Source organism: Aspergillus campestris (assembly GCF_002847485.1).
Source record: "Aspergillus campestris IBT 28561 chromosome Unknown P168scaffold_6, whole genome shotgun sequence".
NCBI lineage: Eukaryota > Fungi > Ascomycota > Eurotiomycetes > Eurotiales > Aspergillaceae > Aspergillus > Aspergillus campestris.
In genome coordinates, this window is record NW_020194341.1 from 549,228 (window position 1) to 565,586 (window position 16,359).

The 16,359-nt window shown below is 52.2% G+C and overlaps 6 protein-coding genes across 6 annotated transcripts; 3 read left to right on the top strand and 3 right to left on the bottom strand.

Moving 5' to 3' along the window:
• The first annotated feature begins 25 nt into the window (after window positions 1–25).
• P168DRAFT_290252 (pre-mRNA-splicing factor SPF27 family protein) lies at window positions 26–1,151 on the top strand. Its single transcript, XM_024837168.1, has 3 exons — window positions 26–100; window positions 170–395; window positions 467–1,151. Exons 1-3 carry the CDS (start codon window positions 64–66, stop codon window positions 780–782), a joined length of 579 nt encoding a protein of 192 aa, XP_024692758.1. The 5' UTR covers window positions 26–63; the 3' UTR covers window positions 783–1,151.
• A 318-nt stretch (window positions 1,152–1,469) lies between these two features.
• P168DRAFT_318507 (putative 3-beta hydroxysteroid dehydrogenase/isomerase family protein) lies at window positions 1,470–2,983 on the bottom strand (the record flags this gene model as incomplete). Its single annotated transcript, XM_024840206.1, has 3 exons — window positions 1,470–1,793; window positions 1,850–2,703; window positions 2,752–2,983. The coding sequence occupies 3 exons, from the start codon at window positions 2,981–2,983 to the stop codon at window positions 1,470–1,472; spliced, it is 1,410 nt and encodes a 469-aa protein (XP_024692759.1).
• A 2,274-nt stretch (window positions 2,984–5,257) lies between these two features.
• On the top strand, window positions 5,258–7,757 carry P168DRAFT_268845 (MFS multidrug transporter). Its single transcript, XM_024835113.1, has 3 exons — window positions 5,258–5,991; window positions 6,087–6,463; window positions 6,520–7,757. The coding sequence occupies exons 1-3, from the start codon at window positions 5,654–5,656 to the stop codon at window positions 7,527–7,529; spliced, it is 1,725 nt and encodes a 574-aa protein (XP_024692760.1). The 5' UTR covers window positions 5,258–5,653; the 3' UTR covers window positions 7,530–7,757.
• On the bottom strand, window positions 7,709–8,364 carry P168DRAFT_327149 (nuclear telomere cap complex subunit Ten1; the record flags this gene model as incomplete). The annotated part of the gene is made up of 2 exons (XM_024841208.1): window positions 7,709–8,198; window positions 8,279–8,364. 2 exons carry the CDS (start codon window positions 8,362–8,364, stop codon window positions 7,877–7,879), a joined length of 408 nt encoding a protein of 135 aa, XP_024692761.1. The 3' UTR covers window positions 7,709–7,876.
• Window positions 8,365–8,584: 220 nt separating this feature from the next.
• On the top strand, window positions 8,585–10,187 carry P168DRAFT_327150 (ESCRT-III subunit protein SNF7). The gene is made up of 4 exons (XM_024841209.1): window positions 8,585–9,193; window positions 9,263–9,467; window positions 9,524–9,732; window positions 9,802–10,187. The coding sequence occupies exons 1-4, from the start codon at window positions 9,019–9,021 to the stop codon at window positions 9,882–9,884; spliced, it is 672 nt and encodes a 223-aa protein (XP_024692762.1). The 5' UTR covers window positions 8,585–9,018; the 3' UTR covers window positions 9,885–10,187.
• Window positions 10,188–10,387: 200 nt separating this feature from the next.
• On the bottom strand, window positions 10,388–13,056 carry P168DRAFT_290256 (uncharacterized protein). The gene is made up of 4 exons (XM_024837169.1): window positions 12,775–13,056; window positions 11,546–12,638; window positions 11,115–11,488; window positions 10,388–11,076 (listed from the first exon to the last, which is right to left on the bottom strand). Exons 1-4 carry the CDS (start codon window positions 12,821–12,823, stop codon window positions 10,772–10,774), a joined length of 1,821 nt encoding a protein of 606 aa, XP_024692763.1. The 5' UTR covers window positions 12,824–13,056; the 3' UTR covers window positions 10,388–10,771.
• Between the last annotated feature and the right edge of the window lie 3,303 nt (window positions 13,057–16,359).

The following is a 16,359-nucleotide window of genomic DNA, read 5'->3' on the forward strand; positions in this document are numbered from 1 at the left end:
CCAGAACATCCACTACGATAATACCTTCCTATCTTATTCAATTCCTTCGGACGGACAGACACCATGCCTCTCATCAACGAGTCACACGACTCTCTTCCCTGTAAGTCACCCCCAAAACCCACTTCCATCCATTATCCCCCATAATGGTCTAACGCGTCAATCAATTCAGACATCGACACCGCACCCTCCGCTCAAGCCCGCGCAGCAGCAGAACGACTGATCACAGCGGAGCTCCCCCACGACCACACAACAGTCACCCACCCCTCCATCCCCGAATTCTCGGCCCCCCGATTCTCCCCACTCATCCAACAAGAACTCGACCGCAAAGCCGCCGGCCAACCACTAACGGGTGGCATCGACCTCTCCCGGTACGAAGCACCCGAGGCGCCAGCCCGGTCAACCGGCCCCGACGCGCCCCCGACCTAGATGAGTGGCGTCGCACGCTGCAGAAGGCATACACCGCCAGCTCGCATCTGTCGATGCGGCATGAGAATCTGGCACTGCTGGAAGAGAGCGGCAAGAACGCGTGGTTGATTGGCAATTCGCAGCTGGAGGAGATTCTGCGCGGGCTCGAGAAAGAGCTCGCGGAGATGAAGGAGGCTGCCGAGACGGTGAATAAGGAAAGGAAGATGGCTCAGGAGGCGAGGCATGGCGAGCTGGTTGGCTTGGAGGAGTCGTGGAAGCGTGGGGTTGGCGCTATTTTGGATGTTGAGCTCGCGGCGGAGAATCTGCGGTTGCAGATTTTGGAGCAGAGACGGTTACTTTCGCAGCAGGGGCGGTAGGCTGCGACCGTTGACCTCTTTTCTTGCTTCTTTGCCCTTCTTCCCTCGTGGTGACGGTGGTTGTCTGGCTAGGTTGGGCTCTGATTGGCTACTTGGAAGCCTTCCGCACTCAGTAGGTCACGCATCTCAGGGTCTAGCGGTCGATGTGCTTGCTCCTGAGGAGACGAGAGATATTCGAGGAGCCGCATAATAGTCAACCGGGAGTACCCCCCAAGTCTGCTTACAGGCTCACTCCCAAGACACAACCAGTCTCCACCGAGTATGCGTGCGACCAGAAGGCGGCCCCGGTCGCATGCTTACCAACTGAAAACCCGGCGAACGCAGGCTATCCTATCCACCAATACCAATAATGATACCCTAGATTATGTGAATGCTTTTATCTACATTACCTACCGTGCGCATGAACAAGAGACCCGCGACGTAGCTTTGATAGTGTATCATACTAACGAGCGAATTACGAAGTAAATAGAGTGCTGTTTGAAAAGTTAGCTCCGGTGTAGATGTCAGCGTTGCGATTGCAAGCCAAGTACGAGGGCTAAGGTATTATCTACCACTTCTCACTGAATACTATTGTGACTGTATTATTTGCATGATAAGCAGAGTATATACTAATATGATATATGCAACTCGTGGAACACCCTCTCCACCGACGACTCGTCTAGCTGCACCCATCAATCAAGATGCGACTCACAGCTTCTTCGAAGGAACAGGGAAGTTAACCTCCACACCCTCCGAGCTAACATTCACGTAATCTTTCTCTTCAATAACAGCGGCATCCTTGGGCTCCAAATTCCGGTTCCACTCCTCCAGCTGCTTAGCCATGCCGTCCAGCGTAGTAAGGGGCGTCGAATAGCCCAGCCCGCCCTGAGCAGGGGACTTGCGAGCGCGGGAGTCGTCGCCGACGGTGTGCACACTGGAGATGCAAAACAGCCCAGGCTGCAGCTGGGCCATATCGCCCGTGATCCGGGGAAGCAGCCAGGGGAGGTACTTGTGTTGGAGGATGGCGTAGCACTCGAGGACGTGGGAGAGGAGAAGGAACGGTACGGGGCGACGCGCGGGAAGTTCACGGGGGACTTGGAGAGGGTGGAGAGGAGACGGTAGACGTCGGCGAAGTTGACGGGGGGGTTGGGGTCGGTGATGACGAAGGCCTGGCCGCCGATGTTGGGCAGGGCGGTTGGGTTGGCGGTGTGCTCGATGAGGCGCTGCTCGTAGAGCAGGTGCGCGATGGAGACGTTCTCCGCGTTGACGAAGCTGTGCACTACGTCGTAGGTCCAGCTGGGGCTGCCGCCGCTGCGGAGGTACTGGCCTGTGACGGTTGCGCTGGTGTCGCCGCCGATGCCGTAGATGCCGTTTGTGGGGCGGATGCAGCCGGTGCGGAAGTTGCCGTCGAGGGAGTCGGCGTCGCGGATGATGGCCTCTGCTTCGGCTTTGGCGACGGCGTAGTTGCCGAAGAACTCGTCGTGCGATTGGGGTAGTGGGGTCGAGTCGCTGACGACTTGGGCTAGGTTTCGCGGGGCGCTACTCCAGGGGGGGATCCAGAACGATGCGCGGTGGACGCCGATTGAGCCTGACGATGTGGCCACCATGCAGCTGGCACCGTACTTCTTTGCGGCGTTCAGCACGTTGACTGAGCCGTGTACGTTGACATTGCGACATAAGGGGAGGAAGCATCGGTGTCGCTCTGCGGGCCTGATCGCCGCGGCGCAGTGGAAGACGGATAGCGGCTGCTGGGCGACAGCCTGCGGCCATGGTGCGGAGAAGGCGTTCTGCACGGATTCTTCGTCGACGATGTTTGTCTTGATATATGCTACGCCCTGATTGAGGATGCGATCACTCGGCGCCTGGAGATCCAGGATTCGGATGGCAGCGGGGTCTTCCCCGCGAGTAAGAAGATGCGTCACAATCCAGTTCCCCACAAGGCCTAGAAACCGTCAGACCACAGCTTACGTCGGGCGACAGTAGTACATACCGGAACCGCCAGTGACGATATAACGTCGGTTTTGCTTGGGCGGGATACTGCCGGCCATGTCGGCAGGGGAATCCGCGGCCTTCTCATACGCCGCCTTGATTTCCTCGACCGTCCAGCGATGAGGAGAAAGACGGCGCACCTCCTCAGGGACCTGTACCATTGCGCGGTTTACATGGTAGAGGTAAAGGAAGGCGGCCCCCGCGACGCATGATGCGATGGTTGTGTTTGACATTTTGATTAGTTTATGGGAGATACCCTTGTTGCTTGAACCTCGTGATATAGAGATTATGCGCCTACCCCTCAAGGCACTGCGACAGTCGTAGATGCTGGGCCAAAGAATCCGTGGGACCAAGAAAGAAAGGGAGTGTCGATCCGTCGCAGGAAATGACCTTTAGGCTGTATTGCCAAGAGTCTGACTTGAAGAAGCGCCGGTCTGGTTGTTAGGCGTGATTATAAAGAATGTGTTGTGTTTATTATATTAGGATGAGACAGGTACCAGAGGCAATGTTGAATCTTATCATTGCTCAGAGAAGGGCGTTAGAATCGAGCCATGGATCGGTTCCCCGTAGCGACTGAGTTCCATATTTAGTCGCCTCGGTTAGTGAAGCAGTTCTAGACTTATCCACCTATTGTCTGTCATCGCTAGCGCTGATTCGTTCATTGGATGAAGAGTCTCAACGGCGCGACCGAGCTGACTGAGGGATCCAAATCCCAAATTAAATCGCAATCGATCATGGTGACTATAGGTGTAGATGAAAAGCAGGTCGGATGGGAAAGACTGTCTCGATGGAAACGGTTTATAAATCTGATGGGATTGTTTAACGGTGACAAGGCACGTGCTGCACCTTAAACCGGAGAGAAGAGTGTTCGGTATAAACAAGGGGCGAAAAGAGGCAAAGACCAGACTTGCTAGGACTGGGAGTGAGATATATGGGAGATTAATCAAATAGTAAAAATAGATTAATTCAAATTAAAAATGAAGAACCATGAAAACCGTAGTAGAAACAAGAAAAGATATCTGTGGTTTAACCATATAGATTGTGTGCCTGAGGACTCAAAAACATGACACCTGAAACGTGCGCTGATACAATGTTTTCTGCCTTACAAATCTTGACTTCTCATCATTACCTACAATTCAATACTCACAGTGATGGCAATGTTTGACATTAGTAGAATGGCATATACCCCATCATATCAGCCAGGAACTTCCCTCCGAAGCTACTGTATCTACTACCACGACCCTGCATGTGACAAAACCTCCTAGGGTTGTCCACGTTGGAAACCCCATTTGAAGCTCCATGTTCGGACATTAACCGACATCGAGAATACAGCAGCAGGAGCATGGATGCCCAACGAGTATCTTCCACACTTCGGGTCTTCCCCCCCTATTCCCCGTCGCAAACGCGCATTCTCTAAAAGATCGGCAATCCGGCACAGACGGCAATCCGGAACCGGCTGGTCTTCATCCTTACTGGACGAATTTTCTCGTGGAGTCTGGGCGTTTGGTGCTATCACCACCACATCCTAGATACATATCTTAGGTGGTACATGGCTGTATCTATGCTGTGGTTTACCTGTCATGAAGAAATATCTTGATTCGAATGAGTCACTCGGTCCTTTGTCCCTATCAAGGCTTTCGGGACGGTGTGGGGACTGTCCGGTCTTGGTATTCGGGAACATTAGCACCACTAATTCTAGGTCTGCTATCCGAGTCGAGTCCCAACTTTCAAGCCCACCCGGGACCCAGTTGGATATGGATAACATTGGATATTGCTTCTCCATTCTCGGGTTCCCCGTATCAATCTCCAGATAGAGTTGGATATTATGGGGTAGCAGAGCGTGGAGTCAGTCCCGTTCGTGAGGACGGATATGAACTGGCTTTCATAATGTCCCATGAGATCAATCTTTTCCAGTCTGCATCAAAACTACAGGTTACAAAAGAAACACCAGTAGTATGAAACATGGAGAGAAATGCTGCATGAATCCGGTTGTGGTTAAGTCAGACCCATCCTGGGAGTCATGGAGCTGTCGGGAAACGTCTACGCCACATACCAGCAGGCATACCATGCCCGATGACCTATCTTCACCATGCATATCACTCGATCTAAGTAGATAAATCAACCACATTCAAAAAGGTTTAAACAAGCCTGAGTGGGGAACCATGACGGGATCAAATGCCTCAAACTCGGTCTGGGTCTCCGTTTCTAGTTACGGGATATGGATCCCTCCTGTCTACCAGAATGGACTCTGGAAAAGTCAAACCCACTAGTGGGCATGTAAAAGACTGTTGATAGCCTGCACTCTCGGAGATACTGACAGCTTCAACATGATTCATGCTTAATTCCGGCCAAAGGTGCCGCTTGTCAGTTAGTCCCATGCTGTCGTGCCCTAGTTCTCAATGTTCCTATTTGAAGCCCCACCTGTGTAGTAGTACATTATTAAGGATCAGGGCCACTAGGGGTGTCTCTGGAAATAAGAATGTCAATCAATCCTGCCCGTCAGGATTTTTTTTCTTTTTTAATCTGAAGCGTTCTTCGGGTTTGCAAACACTACTATTCATCTTTTCCCATCGTGGTTGGGAGAGAATCTTTCTCTTGTTCTATGAGTCTGCTTTTCTCTACCGAACTCGGCCATTAATCCATTCCTCCGCTGTCATTCTGTTTGCGGTCTATATCCTTGACAGCTTGATTTATCTTTTACTTTTTAATTTCTCCTTAGCAAACCCAACTACATAATTCCAGATCAGAATCCCAAATTCTTGGCGGATCCATTGACTCATACTATACTATACTATCTCATCCCAACATTGACATAGACTTTGGCCCAGATCCAATCGACTATCTATACTCACTGGCTAGCATACAACCTTCCACTCAATACTACTATCATATGCGCCTGGAAGATGTCATCCTCCCAGGCGCCTCCCCAAGTCGACGAGAAATGGTCTCGGCATAGCCAGGAGGAGGCTATGGAAGGGGATGCCCACTCCATCGGCGGTTCAACCACCTCCTCGGAAGACACCATACACCAAATCGAGACCCTGACGCAGAGGATCTCTCGACTGTCTGAGCCAGAGCCCAATCTCACTCGAAGGGTTACGTCGCATGGAACGACGGGGACGTCTGACCCCAGCTACGAAGTAGACTGGGAGGGCGATGACGACCCGGAAAATCCTAAGAACTGGTCCCTGGCCTACAAAGCCATGTGCATCGCGTTTCTCTCGTGGAACACCGTCATGATGTAAGTTAGCCCGTCGCCCCTACCCACTGTCACTGCCACTACTACCACTACTGCGTAGTGGCTGGACTGTCGAGAACTAACCCGGTCAATACCAGCGTCATCTACTCAACCTCATACACCTCCGGCGCTGAGCAAATCTCCGCCGAGTTTGAGAGCCCCAGCATAATCGTCACTTTAGGCCTGACGTTCTACCTCATTGGTCTGGCGGTAGGCTCGATGTTCACGGCGCCTTTGAGCGAGGTATACGGCCGCCGGCCCGTCGCAGCCATATGTCTCGTTATCTTTTCTATCCTGATCATCCCGTGCGCGCTGGCCAAATCCGTCACCACTCTCATCGTGGTGCGGTTCATTGGAGCACTGTTTGGAAGCGTGATGATCTCCAGCGCGCCGGGGATGGTATCCGACTTGGTGAACGACGACCAGCGGGCTCTGGCCATGTCGATCTGGAGTATTGGCCCTGTAAACGGTCCAGGTGGGTTTACCCGTTCCCCTCTATATTCGAACCGGACGCTAAGCAACCACGCACAGTCCTGGGCCCCATCATCGGAGGCTTCGTCACAGAGTACCTCGGCTGGCGCTGGATGCAATGGATCTCGCTAATCCTATCCGCCATCGCGCTCGTCTTCTGCCTCGCCATGAAAGAAACCTACGGGCCCATCCTCCTCAAGCGCAAGGCGGCACGCATGCGCGAAGAAACAGGCGAAGCCCGCTGGTGGAGCCGCTACGACGAGAAGACGACCATCGGCGAAATGCTCAAGGTCGCGCTGGGCCGGCCGTTCGTCATGGCCGTCACCGAGCCCATCTGCATCTTCTGGAACATCTACATCGGCATCGTCTACGGTATCCTGTACCTGTGTTTCACAGCCTACCCGATCGTCTACCGCGAGATCCGCGGGTGGTCGCTGGGTATCTCGGGGCTTGGGTTCTTGGGTATCGGAACCGGGTGTATGGTGACTATCGTGTGTGAGCCGCTCATCCGCCGCATGATTAATAGTCACCGCATTGATCCCGAGACTGGAAAGGTGTCTGCGGAGGCGATGGTCTCTATCGTGTGTATCTCGGCTGTGCTTATCCCTGTCGGTGAGCTCTGGTTCGCGTGGACTTGCTCTCCGGCTTCTATCCATTGGATCGCGCCTATCCTGGCGGGCATGTTCTTCGGCGCGGGGAACACGGGTGTCTTTATCTATGCGTCGAACTACCTCGCGCACAGTTACGGCGTGTACGCTGCGTCTGCGATGGCCGGTAACTCAGTCGTCCGGAGCGTCCTCGGCGGTGTGATGCCCCTGGTGGGAACGTATCTGTATGCCGGGTTGGGCCCTAACTGGGCCGGGACGCTGCTCGGTCTGCTCGAGGTGGCTATCATTCCGATTCCGTTCATCTTCTACAAATACGGGTACAAGATCCGCCAGAAGAGTGCTCTTATCTCCCAGATGCAGGAGGACAAGAGGAAGATGGAGGGGAAGCGGAAGCGGCTGGAGCAACGGCTGGAGCAGCGGCTGGCGGCGCAGAACGCCGAGGATATGAAGATGGATGTCTAGTCTCGGGCATCACGGCTTGTTTTCTGGTTTATTTGATGAGACCATGGACCAAGTGCACGTCATGATGACAAAAAAAAGTTAAAAGTTATTTGTTTGTTTGCAAAAGCCATCTAGCATGGATGGCGTTGGCGTTTGATTTATTCATTCTGGGTTGCATGGTTGGTTAGAACTAATGCGTAGCACCCAAACATTATATAGACACAGATTAGGTTGAGTAATAGATAATAGACAGGATTATACCACAAGATAGCATTAATAGATAGCAAGATCCAATATGTTTCACCTAGAGTATATCCTCAGTAGTTATGATGCTCCTGATACTCGATAATTTATGAATTTGCCATTACTCAAGGCCTGCGAACCCACCGGTCCACCTCCAACACGTCGCTCAACGTCCGCTCATACTCCCCCAGGGCGATCGCCCCCGCCGGAAAGACCATCACGGCGTCCACGTGCACGGGAGTTTCAGCGGCAGCAGCGACTTCTTCTAAAGTCGGCACGCGCCTGACATACCCGATAACATTGACCCACGCGCCTACGCGCAGCTCCTCAGACGTTAAACTGCCTATGATAGCATTGACGTCGACGGAGACGCTAGGCGGGGGTCTCTGCGGGGGGTAGTTGTGTTCCACGGTGAGGTGGCCAGTGGTAATGGAGTAGGTTTTTACGCTGTCATAGGGATGAGTTTCGTGCTTGACATTTACACTATGTTGTCATTCAACATGGAGGATTGTGACGTTAAGACGCACCAACCGAGGAAGCGGACTTTGGTGTCTGGTGGAAGGGAGGGGAGGTCGGAGAGAAAGGCTCTCGTTGACGGGAGGGGGGTAGTCATGTGGTTGCTTTGTTTCTTTTCATTTCTGCAGAAAAAGTGTCGAGATAGATAGTATACTCCTTGATAGTACACAGTGTAGTGAAGTAATTGAAGGTAGAAGTAATTGAAGGTAGAAGTAATCAGTAGGAGGGGCACGTGACATCACACTCCGACAGGCCTAGTGCGGCATGTCATCGGCCAACGAGGGGAAATTTAGGTTAGTCTGTCTATCATCCATCGTCTCTCCCATCCTATTTTGCCAGTTCGCCAACGTCTCCCTTCGATCCTCCGCCTCATCCGACGACACTCTTATCCTTCCTAGTTTCTTTTGTTTTGACGGCTGCCTATTTACGTTGCGTGGCCCTGTCATTTCCCCCCCCTAGTCTCCGGTCAACGGCTTGCTTATCGCCATCGAGTGCGGCAAAATCCCCACGATAACCATCGCCCATTTCCGCCCGAGACCCTCTCGCAGCCCCTCCCTCACCGACCACTTCCGCCCTCCGCCGTACCCTCCTCCCTGGCCGATTGAGAGAGGGAAAACCGCGTAAACAAAGAAAGGAGCGTGCATACGATACATCGCCAGGGGCGGTTTTGCACGGTCGTCCTAGGTATCGGGCTTTTTTTTAGGCTTCCCTTTTTTGGCAAAAGGATAGAGATCAAATCTGTTTTATCGAGATGTTGTCTTGGTTTGGTGGCTCGGCGGCCCAGAAGCGGAAGGATGCGCCTAAGAATGCGATCCTGATGCTGCGGGAGCAGCTGGATATGCTGCAGAAGAGAGAGAAACATTTGGAGGCGCAGATGGATGAGCAGGAGTCGATTGCGAAGAAGAATGTCACGGCGAATAAGAACGGTATGTTGTTGTTTTTTGTCTATCTTCTTTGCCTGTTCATATGGCAGCAAATTATTAATGATTAAATAGTGGCCAAGGCCGCCCTGCGACGGAAAAAGCTCCACGAGAAGAACCTCGAACAGACCACGGCACAAATCACCCAGCTCGAGCAGCAGATCTATTCGATCGAGACGGCGAACATCAACCAGGAGACTCTGAACGCGATGAAGGCGGCTGGTGCGGCGATGAGCCAGATCCACGGTGCCATGACGATCGACAAGGTCGACGAGACCATGTGGGTTACATTACAGCCTTGGGAATCTATATGGCAACATACTGACCGCAATGTAGGGACCAACTCCGCGAACAGCACCAGCTCGGCGACGAGATTGCGCAAGCCATCTCGAGCAACCCGCTTGGCGAACAGCCCGACGAGACAGAGCTGGACGAAGAACTCCAGGGCCTGGAGCAGGAAGCCATGGACGAGAAGATGCTCAGCACGGGAACGGTACCGGTCGCGGACCAGCTGGGCAGGTTACCATCTGCTGCGAATGGACCGAGTAAGCATATTCTTCTCCCCTTCTACATTTTATCTTAAAGGCAACGAAACTAACAGACAATAATTACAGTCAAAGAACACGCCCCCCCGAAGTCACAGGAAGAAGACGAGGAAGCCGAGCTGGAGAAGCTGCGTGCCGAAATGGCCATGTGATCGTCATCTATCTCTCCTCTTTTCTTCCTCTTCCCCTTCCCCCCTCCGCCTCCTTTTCATTACATTGCACTGCACTGTTGGCGAGGATATTATGCGATGCTACGCGCGGGGTTTTGATTCTTATTGATTGATTGATTGATTGCTTGATTGATTGGGAGATTCATTTGCGTTGCGCCAACAACCGGAGTTTATCCATCTACTACTACCTACTATTTATAGGTGCCTCCACCTATATTATTATTACTATCCCATGCATGATTGAAACGAGTCTCTATATCTGTTCTACTATATTATTGAATACAGACAGTCTGTCTATAGTATCTTAGATATTACCGGTTCTATCTGGTCGAGTAATGAGTAACATCGCTACTACTACTGATGTAGTACGGGAGAAATAGACAAGTACTCCGTAGCCAGCCAACACCCGGAAACTCAATCAAGAAGATGAGATGAGAGATAATAGAAAAGCATGTCAACTACAATCAGAGATATAAAACAACATATGATATAATAGTAAAGTAAACTAAGGTAGACAAAAAAGTAAAGTAATCAACACACACATACAACCGAAACTCCCCATTTTGAAGAAACTCTCCTGTTGGTTTGTCACGCCAGACTATAACCCCCCCACTCCCATAATTTAGCATTGAACGTAGAACATTGGTCGTGGAATAGTAATAGTAATAAGAAGAAGAAAGAAAGGAGCAAAAGCAGTGGGAGAATTGCAAGTTATTGCCAGATTGATTCGTGATTTGGTGAATTAACGGTAACGGGTGATGGATTAACGTGACGGATGGATAATCGGTGCGTGAGGACATGACTAGGTACTGTTACATACCAATAAGGAGAAAGAAAGAAAGAAAGAGAGGGGAAAAAAAGAGTATATATTAAGGAAACCAAGCATAACTCTTCAGCGGCGTTGTGCGCGTCCCATCAGACGTCTCGCTTCGCCATCTTGACTTCCACTCCCACTCGCGCGCGGCCGCCTCGACAAGCGCCTCCTTGCAATCGGTCGGCAGCTCCTCGAGGATCTCCGGTCCGACGAACTCTGGGTTCGTCGGGTGCGCGACGCTGATCACGCCGTTTGTGCCGAGGTCGTGCACGTCGCCGTCGGGGCCGGGGAGGCCCATGTTTGAGTAAGGGGGCGATTCGTAGTACACGTCGTGGACGGCGAGGCGGTGAGAGAAGGGCGCTGGGATGGGAGGGAAGAGGGTTTTCTTGGGCTCGGACTCGGGCTCGGTTTGGTCTTCGGGGTTGGTGGCGGGGCGGGGGTGGGCTGGTCGGTTGGTTGGAATGGTTCTTTGGGCTCTGTGGGGTTGGAGTCTTCTTCTTGTTGTTCTTGCTGCTCCGGTTCTTGTTGTCCTTGTTCGGGCTGTTGAAATGGGCTTGTTTCTTTGGGGGTCTGGCCCGCCCCGTTGGTGAGGGTTAGGGTCGACAGGTCGTGCATCAACTTGGTTGATAGACGCGGGTCGGGTGGAGGAAGACGCTCCCAGCGAGCGTGCGATGCCTGCATGGTCTTGGGATACTGCATGGAGTTGGTGTGGATGTCGTACGTTCCTGCTAGGTTTTGGCGACGCGCGGTTGAGATGAGCGTGTTGAAGTTGCTGCGTTTGAGTCAGTATCGTGAGTTGGCCGTAAGCGTAAGAGATGAAAGTCCATACCTGGCCTCCCGCGCGTGCTCAAGCATCCAATTGTCGCCCGTCACGGTCACCTTCCGCTTCTTAGAATCGACGGCTTTGCCTACCGGCAGAGGTTGTGCCGGCGTCGCGGTGTGATAGACAGCGCTGGCTCCGTGCCACGCTACGAATTGGTTCCGATTGTACTCCTCACCGGGTGGAGGGAGTTTATCCTCCGGAACCGCCAGCTCGCCTTCAACGTCGCCACGTTCGAGGGCTGCCTTTTCATTGTAATCGTCGATAACTTTGCGACCACCAACGACAATCTTGGCGCCGAATTCGCGAAACACGGAACGAGCCGTGACTACACCGATGGCGCGACCTTTGTAGGAGTGAGGGAGAACGTCCCTCTCAATGAGGTCGCGTTTCGCCTCGTCGTCGATGATGATCTTGTAGAGGAATTTGTGCTTCTGGAAGAAAAGATACGAGTCCCTGAACCCAATGCATCGCGCCGGCTCGGTGGACAACATGTACAACCGATCACTGCGGTTGAGGATGGTGAATGTGCGGACCCTGTATTCTCGACCTCCCTGCAGGACGCCATTCTTGCCGACCTTGGTCTCGCCAACCGGGTCTTCGGGCACTTGCACCTCATCATTGACCACGTCCATCATGTTACCCTCCTTGTCAATGGGCACCTGCGTAACGTGCGACGGGCCCCGATTTCGCGCCCACCGTCCACCGCTGGCCGCCGGCCGGCCGCGCCTCCTCTTCACCGGCGTGCTCACATGGATCGGCGTATGCGGCGTGCCATCATCCGGCAGGTCATAGTCTGGCGGGGGGTTCTTCGGCGGACGACCGATGCGCCGCTTTCGCGGGATGGCGGACTGGCGACCCCCAGTGTAGGAGGGCGTCTCTCCTAGCGAGGGTGTGTGGGTTGCTTGCGCCGGTGTTGTTGCCGGCTCTTCTTCCGGGACGGGCGCGGGTTGCGGTTCGGGCTTGGTCTCGGCGTCGGCGTCGGCGTCGGGTTTATCGGACGCATCGCCAGTTTCCTCTACAGGCGGCGAAGGCTCGTTGGACGGCGGTGCTTCGGCCATTTCTTCATCAGAGGCGTCCTCGAGTGGAGGAGGCACGTTTTCTAAGAGAGAGTCGATGAGAGTCAACATTTGGGTGTCCTTTTGTGTTTTGTCTGTCTTTTTTCAATTGTTCTTTGCGAAAGAAAAGACGCGCATAAAAAAAGAAAAGGACCAAAAGTCAGGGATCAATTGACATACTCATTGTTTGTGCCGCCTGCTGTGCGGCTGCGCGTAGTTTCCTAGGCATGGTGACCGTGGTTTATGGAAAGCACTTTGAGGATGAACTGCCAGGCGAATGAATGGAAGGGACGCCAAACAGGGAGCAGAGACGCCTCAGTCTGTCGGCGCGCAAAGCTCGTTCGTGCCTGAGGACAATACTTGACGGATAAATTAATAACCCGATTCCGCTGTTCTACATCACGTGACATGATTGACTCCAATGGCATAATGCCTCAGGCACCATACAGGCCTGCTGGTGCCGCCACGTGCCCCGGGCCATCCGATGCCTCGATCGAAGGCCGCTTCTTGGCGCTCGTCTGGCTTTCCGACCGTCGTGGATAGATCCTGCTGATGGGTCCTGTCGCCTGCGCAGTGACGTCATGCTGCCTTCCCCATCCATCCACCATCCCATTCCATCCGTCCATCCGTGACCACCCGTGTCGCCTTTCAAATGGATGTATTGACATTTCCGGTGCAGGCCTGAGCTTACAAGGATGTACCAGATCAAGATATTACGCCGGAGCGGGGTCATCTGTTTGGTCATGCCGCGCCAGGCTGATATTACAATATGAGGCTCCCTGGTTCAGGTCAGACCCCGGCGTCTCTCGACAATAAGGTAGGGTTTTAGTAAACAGCTCCAGCTGCACAGACCCTCGGAAATCATGCCTACGGCAGTCATGACGATGGCACGATGGATATCATCTCTCACGTGTCTTTTCCAGTCCCAGACAAAAACAGGTTGTCGGAAGCTACCTTTCCAGTGAACGACCCTATACGAGGCTATGCAGTGCACGCATATAGGATAGAGACGTCGGAAACCCATTCTCCAACCGCGACTTGCAGGCGAGTAGCCGTCACTGATGCAGGATGCCTCCCCATCAGAAAACCAATCGTGATAAGGCAACCTTGGGGAGGATGAAGCTAGGCGGACCCTTCCATTTTTGCGACCAGACAATGCCCAAGGGACATTATTCCCTCGGTTTTGAGTGGATGATGACCCGAGGAGGGTGCGGGATATGCAACATCAGAATCATAATCGCCGTGGATTGAGGACCGGCATGTGAGTAATAATAGTAAGCACAAATCAGTAGAATGTGAGAGGGAACACGATCGGGAATTCTTGTCTGCACGGGAATAATCAAATCGCAGGGCGGTCTGATTCGATAATTAGGGAGGTGCATTCCTCGATCTGCATCTATATTGGACAAGACCCGACATGGTTGGATGAGACTGCCGTCGAACCAGACCTCCGAAACTATCCCCGTTGCCTGGCATGCATACTTAGCTACTCTCATTGCCCATCTGGCCAGTCCAGCTGGAACTGGAAGCTGCATTGACATAGGTAACCTTTTTGGGAGCCATGTTACTCCTCCCCGATACTATTACCCACAACGGTAAAGCAGTCCGCTCGGGGCCCCGTAAGGTGTGCAGCAAGGAGACCAAAGCTTCCAGATCTCGGCGCCGAGACCTCCAACACCTTCCTGCAAACTACGTCGGTGAATCTGATCGACTTGTCGGGTAAAGTATATTAGATGGATTCCTTGATTCTCAGTCGAGCACATGCGGTTTTGCCCGACTAGTGACACCCAAATGTGGCTTCAGTGGTGAAAATCAATCTTAGTACTACGTAGGTATTAGCCGTGAGCGGTGGCCTTGAAACCGGCAAGGCTGCAGCACATCATCGGAGAACCCCTTGAATGACTAAAAGCAATGCCACGATAGCGAAGCGCCCCAACATTGATTAGAGTATCTAGATCCTCGAGATATCGATGGATCGGTAAGGCGCTCGCAGTAAGGGAATGCGTCTAGACAACAATGAGTTGGTCAAGCTCAGAGTATCCAATTCGCTGGTATCAACCCTGTGCCAGCTGGACCTACTCGGCTTGTGTATTGAATGTACTGTCTACGTAGCTGACAAGATAACTTATATACATTGAAAGTGGCACTCGGACGAGAACCCCACCTCCATCTGACAGATAAAGCGAATTAACCCGGTTCTTCCCCCGCATATCAATCAGTCGGTCAGTCACGAAGATCAATAACAACCTGCCACCTCGGGATTGCGACAGTTGCGAACTTGCGGTGGGATGTACCCCACCTCTCTTGGAGGGGGTGAAGGAGGGGAGGAGGTGGCGGAGATGGCGGAGATGGCGCTTCTACTCCTCTTAGTTAGTCTTCGGGATTGGATTAGCGTGAGGAGATCAGAAACCGAGCGATGAAAATGGCTCTTGACATGATGCGCAGTTCTCAATCGGTGTATCCATCGGGCTATCTAGCCGGCACTTCTACTGGAAGGTCGTTATCATGTTGTGTTCCGTCATTGATAGCGAGTTAGTACTACGGTAATAACTTTGTAGCTAGCCCTAAGGTTTCGAAACCACGAATTATGAGTATCCATGTGGTATATGAAGATTTTTGAAGATTGTACGAAATATGAAACATAAAAAGTCAATAGATATCCCAAATCAAACCAATGCATCCTCAACTAAAAAAACAAGGGACAATGAGATGTAGGGTAGCCCTCTTTTTGGGACTGGATTCCAGTGACAGACTTGGACCGTTCCCGGTTCGGAAATACCAGAAGACGAACTGCGAATCCACATGAGGGGGCGACATCCTGCTGCACATGCTGATGATGCTGCTGATACTCATCATCCGACATCAAAATATTATAATTATTATGATCATTCTTCCGTCCCTTTTGGTTCCAACAGGCGTGTTGAGGATCATCTGGACTCACTACATCATATCTCAAGTCGTCCGGTTTCACATTCCTGTTGGCGCTGAAGCTTGGTCCCTCTCTTTTCGACAGACAGCTGAAGCGCGACTGTCCCTGTGAGGCATCCTGCATCTGACTTGGCCAATACTTTTGTTATCTCGAACTCGAAACTCTTAATATTATTACTACTTTTGGATTCCATTCTCCACGAACCTGAAATATTAATCATCTTCGAATTCCACCATCGTGGGTATCTTACTTCCTGTTTCCGTGGTATCATGCCCTATCGGTCTCTCGAGGAACCAGGGGAGACCTGCCAGTAGTCACACCCCCTCAGAATATACCATCCAATATCGAAGTTCGGCCGAATTCAACCTTGGTCTCGGGACTATACCAGCCCCGGTGGCGATTCTTTAGTCTGGGACGGGGGGTTCGCTTATCACGGGGGATCGCCTGCAGGTGGTCTTTGATCCGGGGTTCAGATTGTAACATATGTATTTATATTGTAGTATTGCGGTGATTATCATATTATCCCCAGGGATTAGTATAATAATTAGTAGATTAGTTATCTATGCTCAGCTTACTCCTGCGTCTCCGGATTACTCTCGTCCACCATTGATACCACCACATCGAACTGATAAACTGCTCCTGTGATACGACACCTTGCCTATGCTCTGCTCTCATGAAGTTGGACTCGATCGCTTGAATCAATAGTGAATTATGACTTGAGGGATTTTGGGTGATGTTTCTCTTTCAGTATCATTCCAGTATACCCAGCCACAATTGTTAGTAACCATTATTCATTGCCCCCCTCATCCAGCGGTATCAGCGGCAGTTGGGGACTC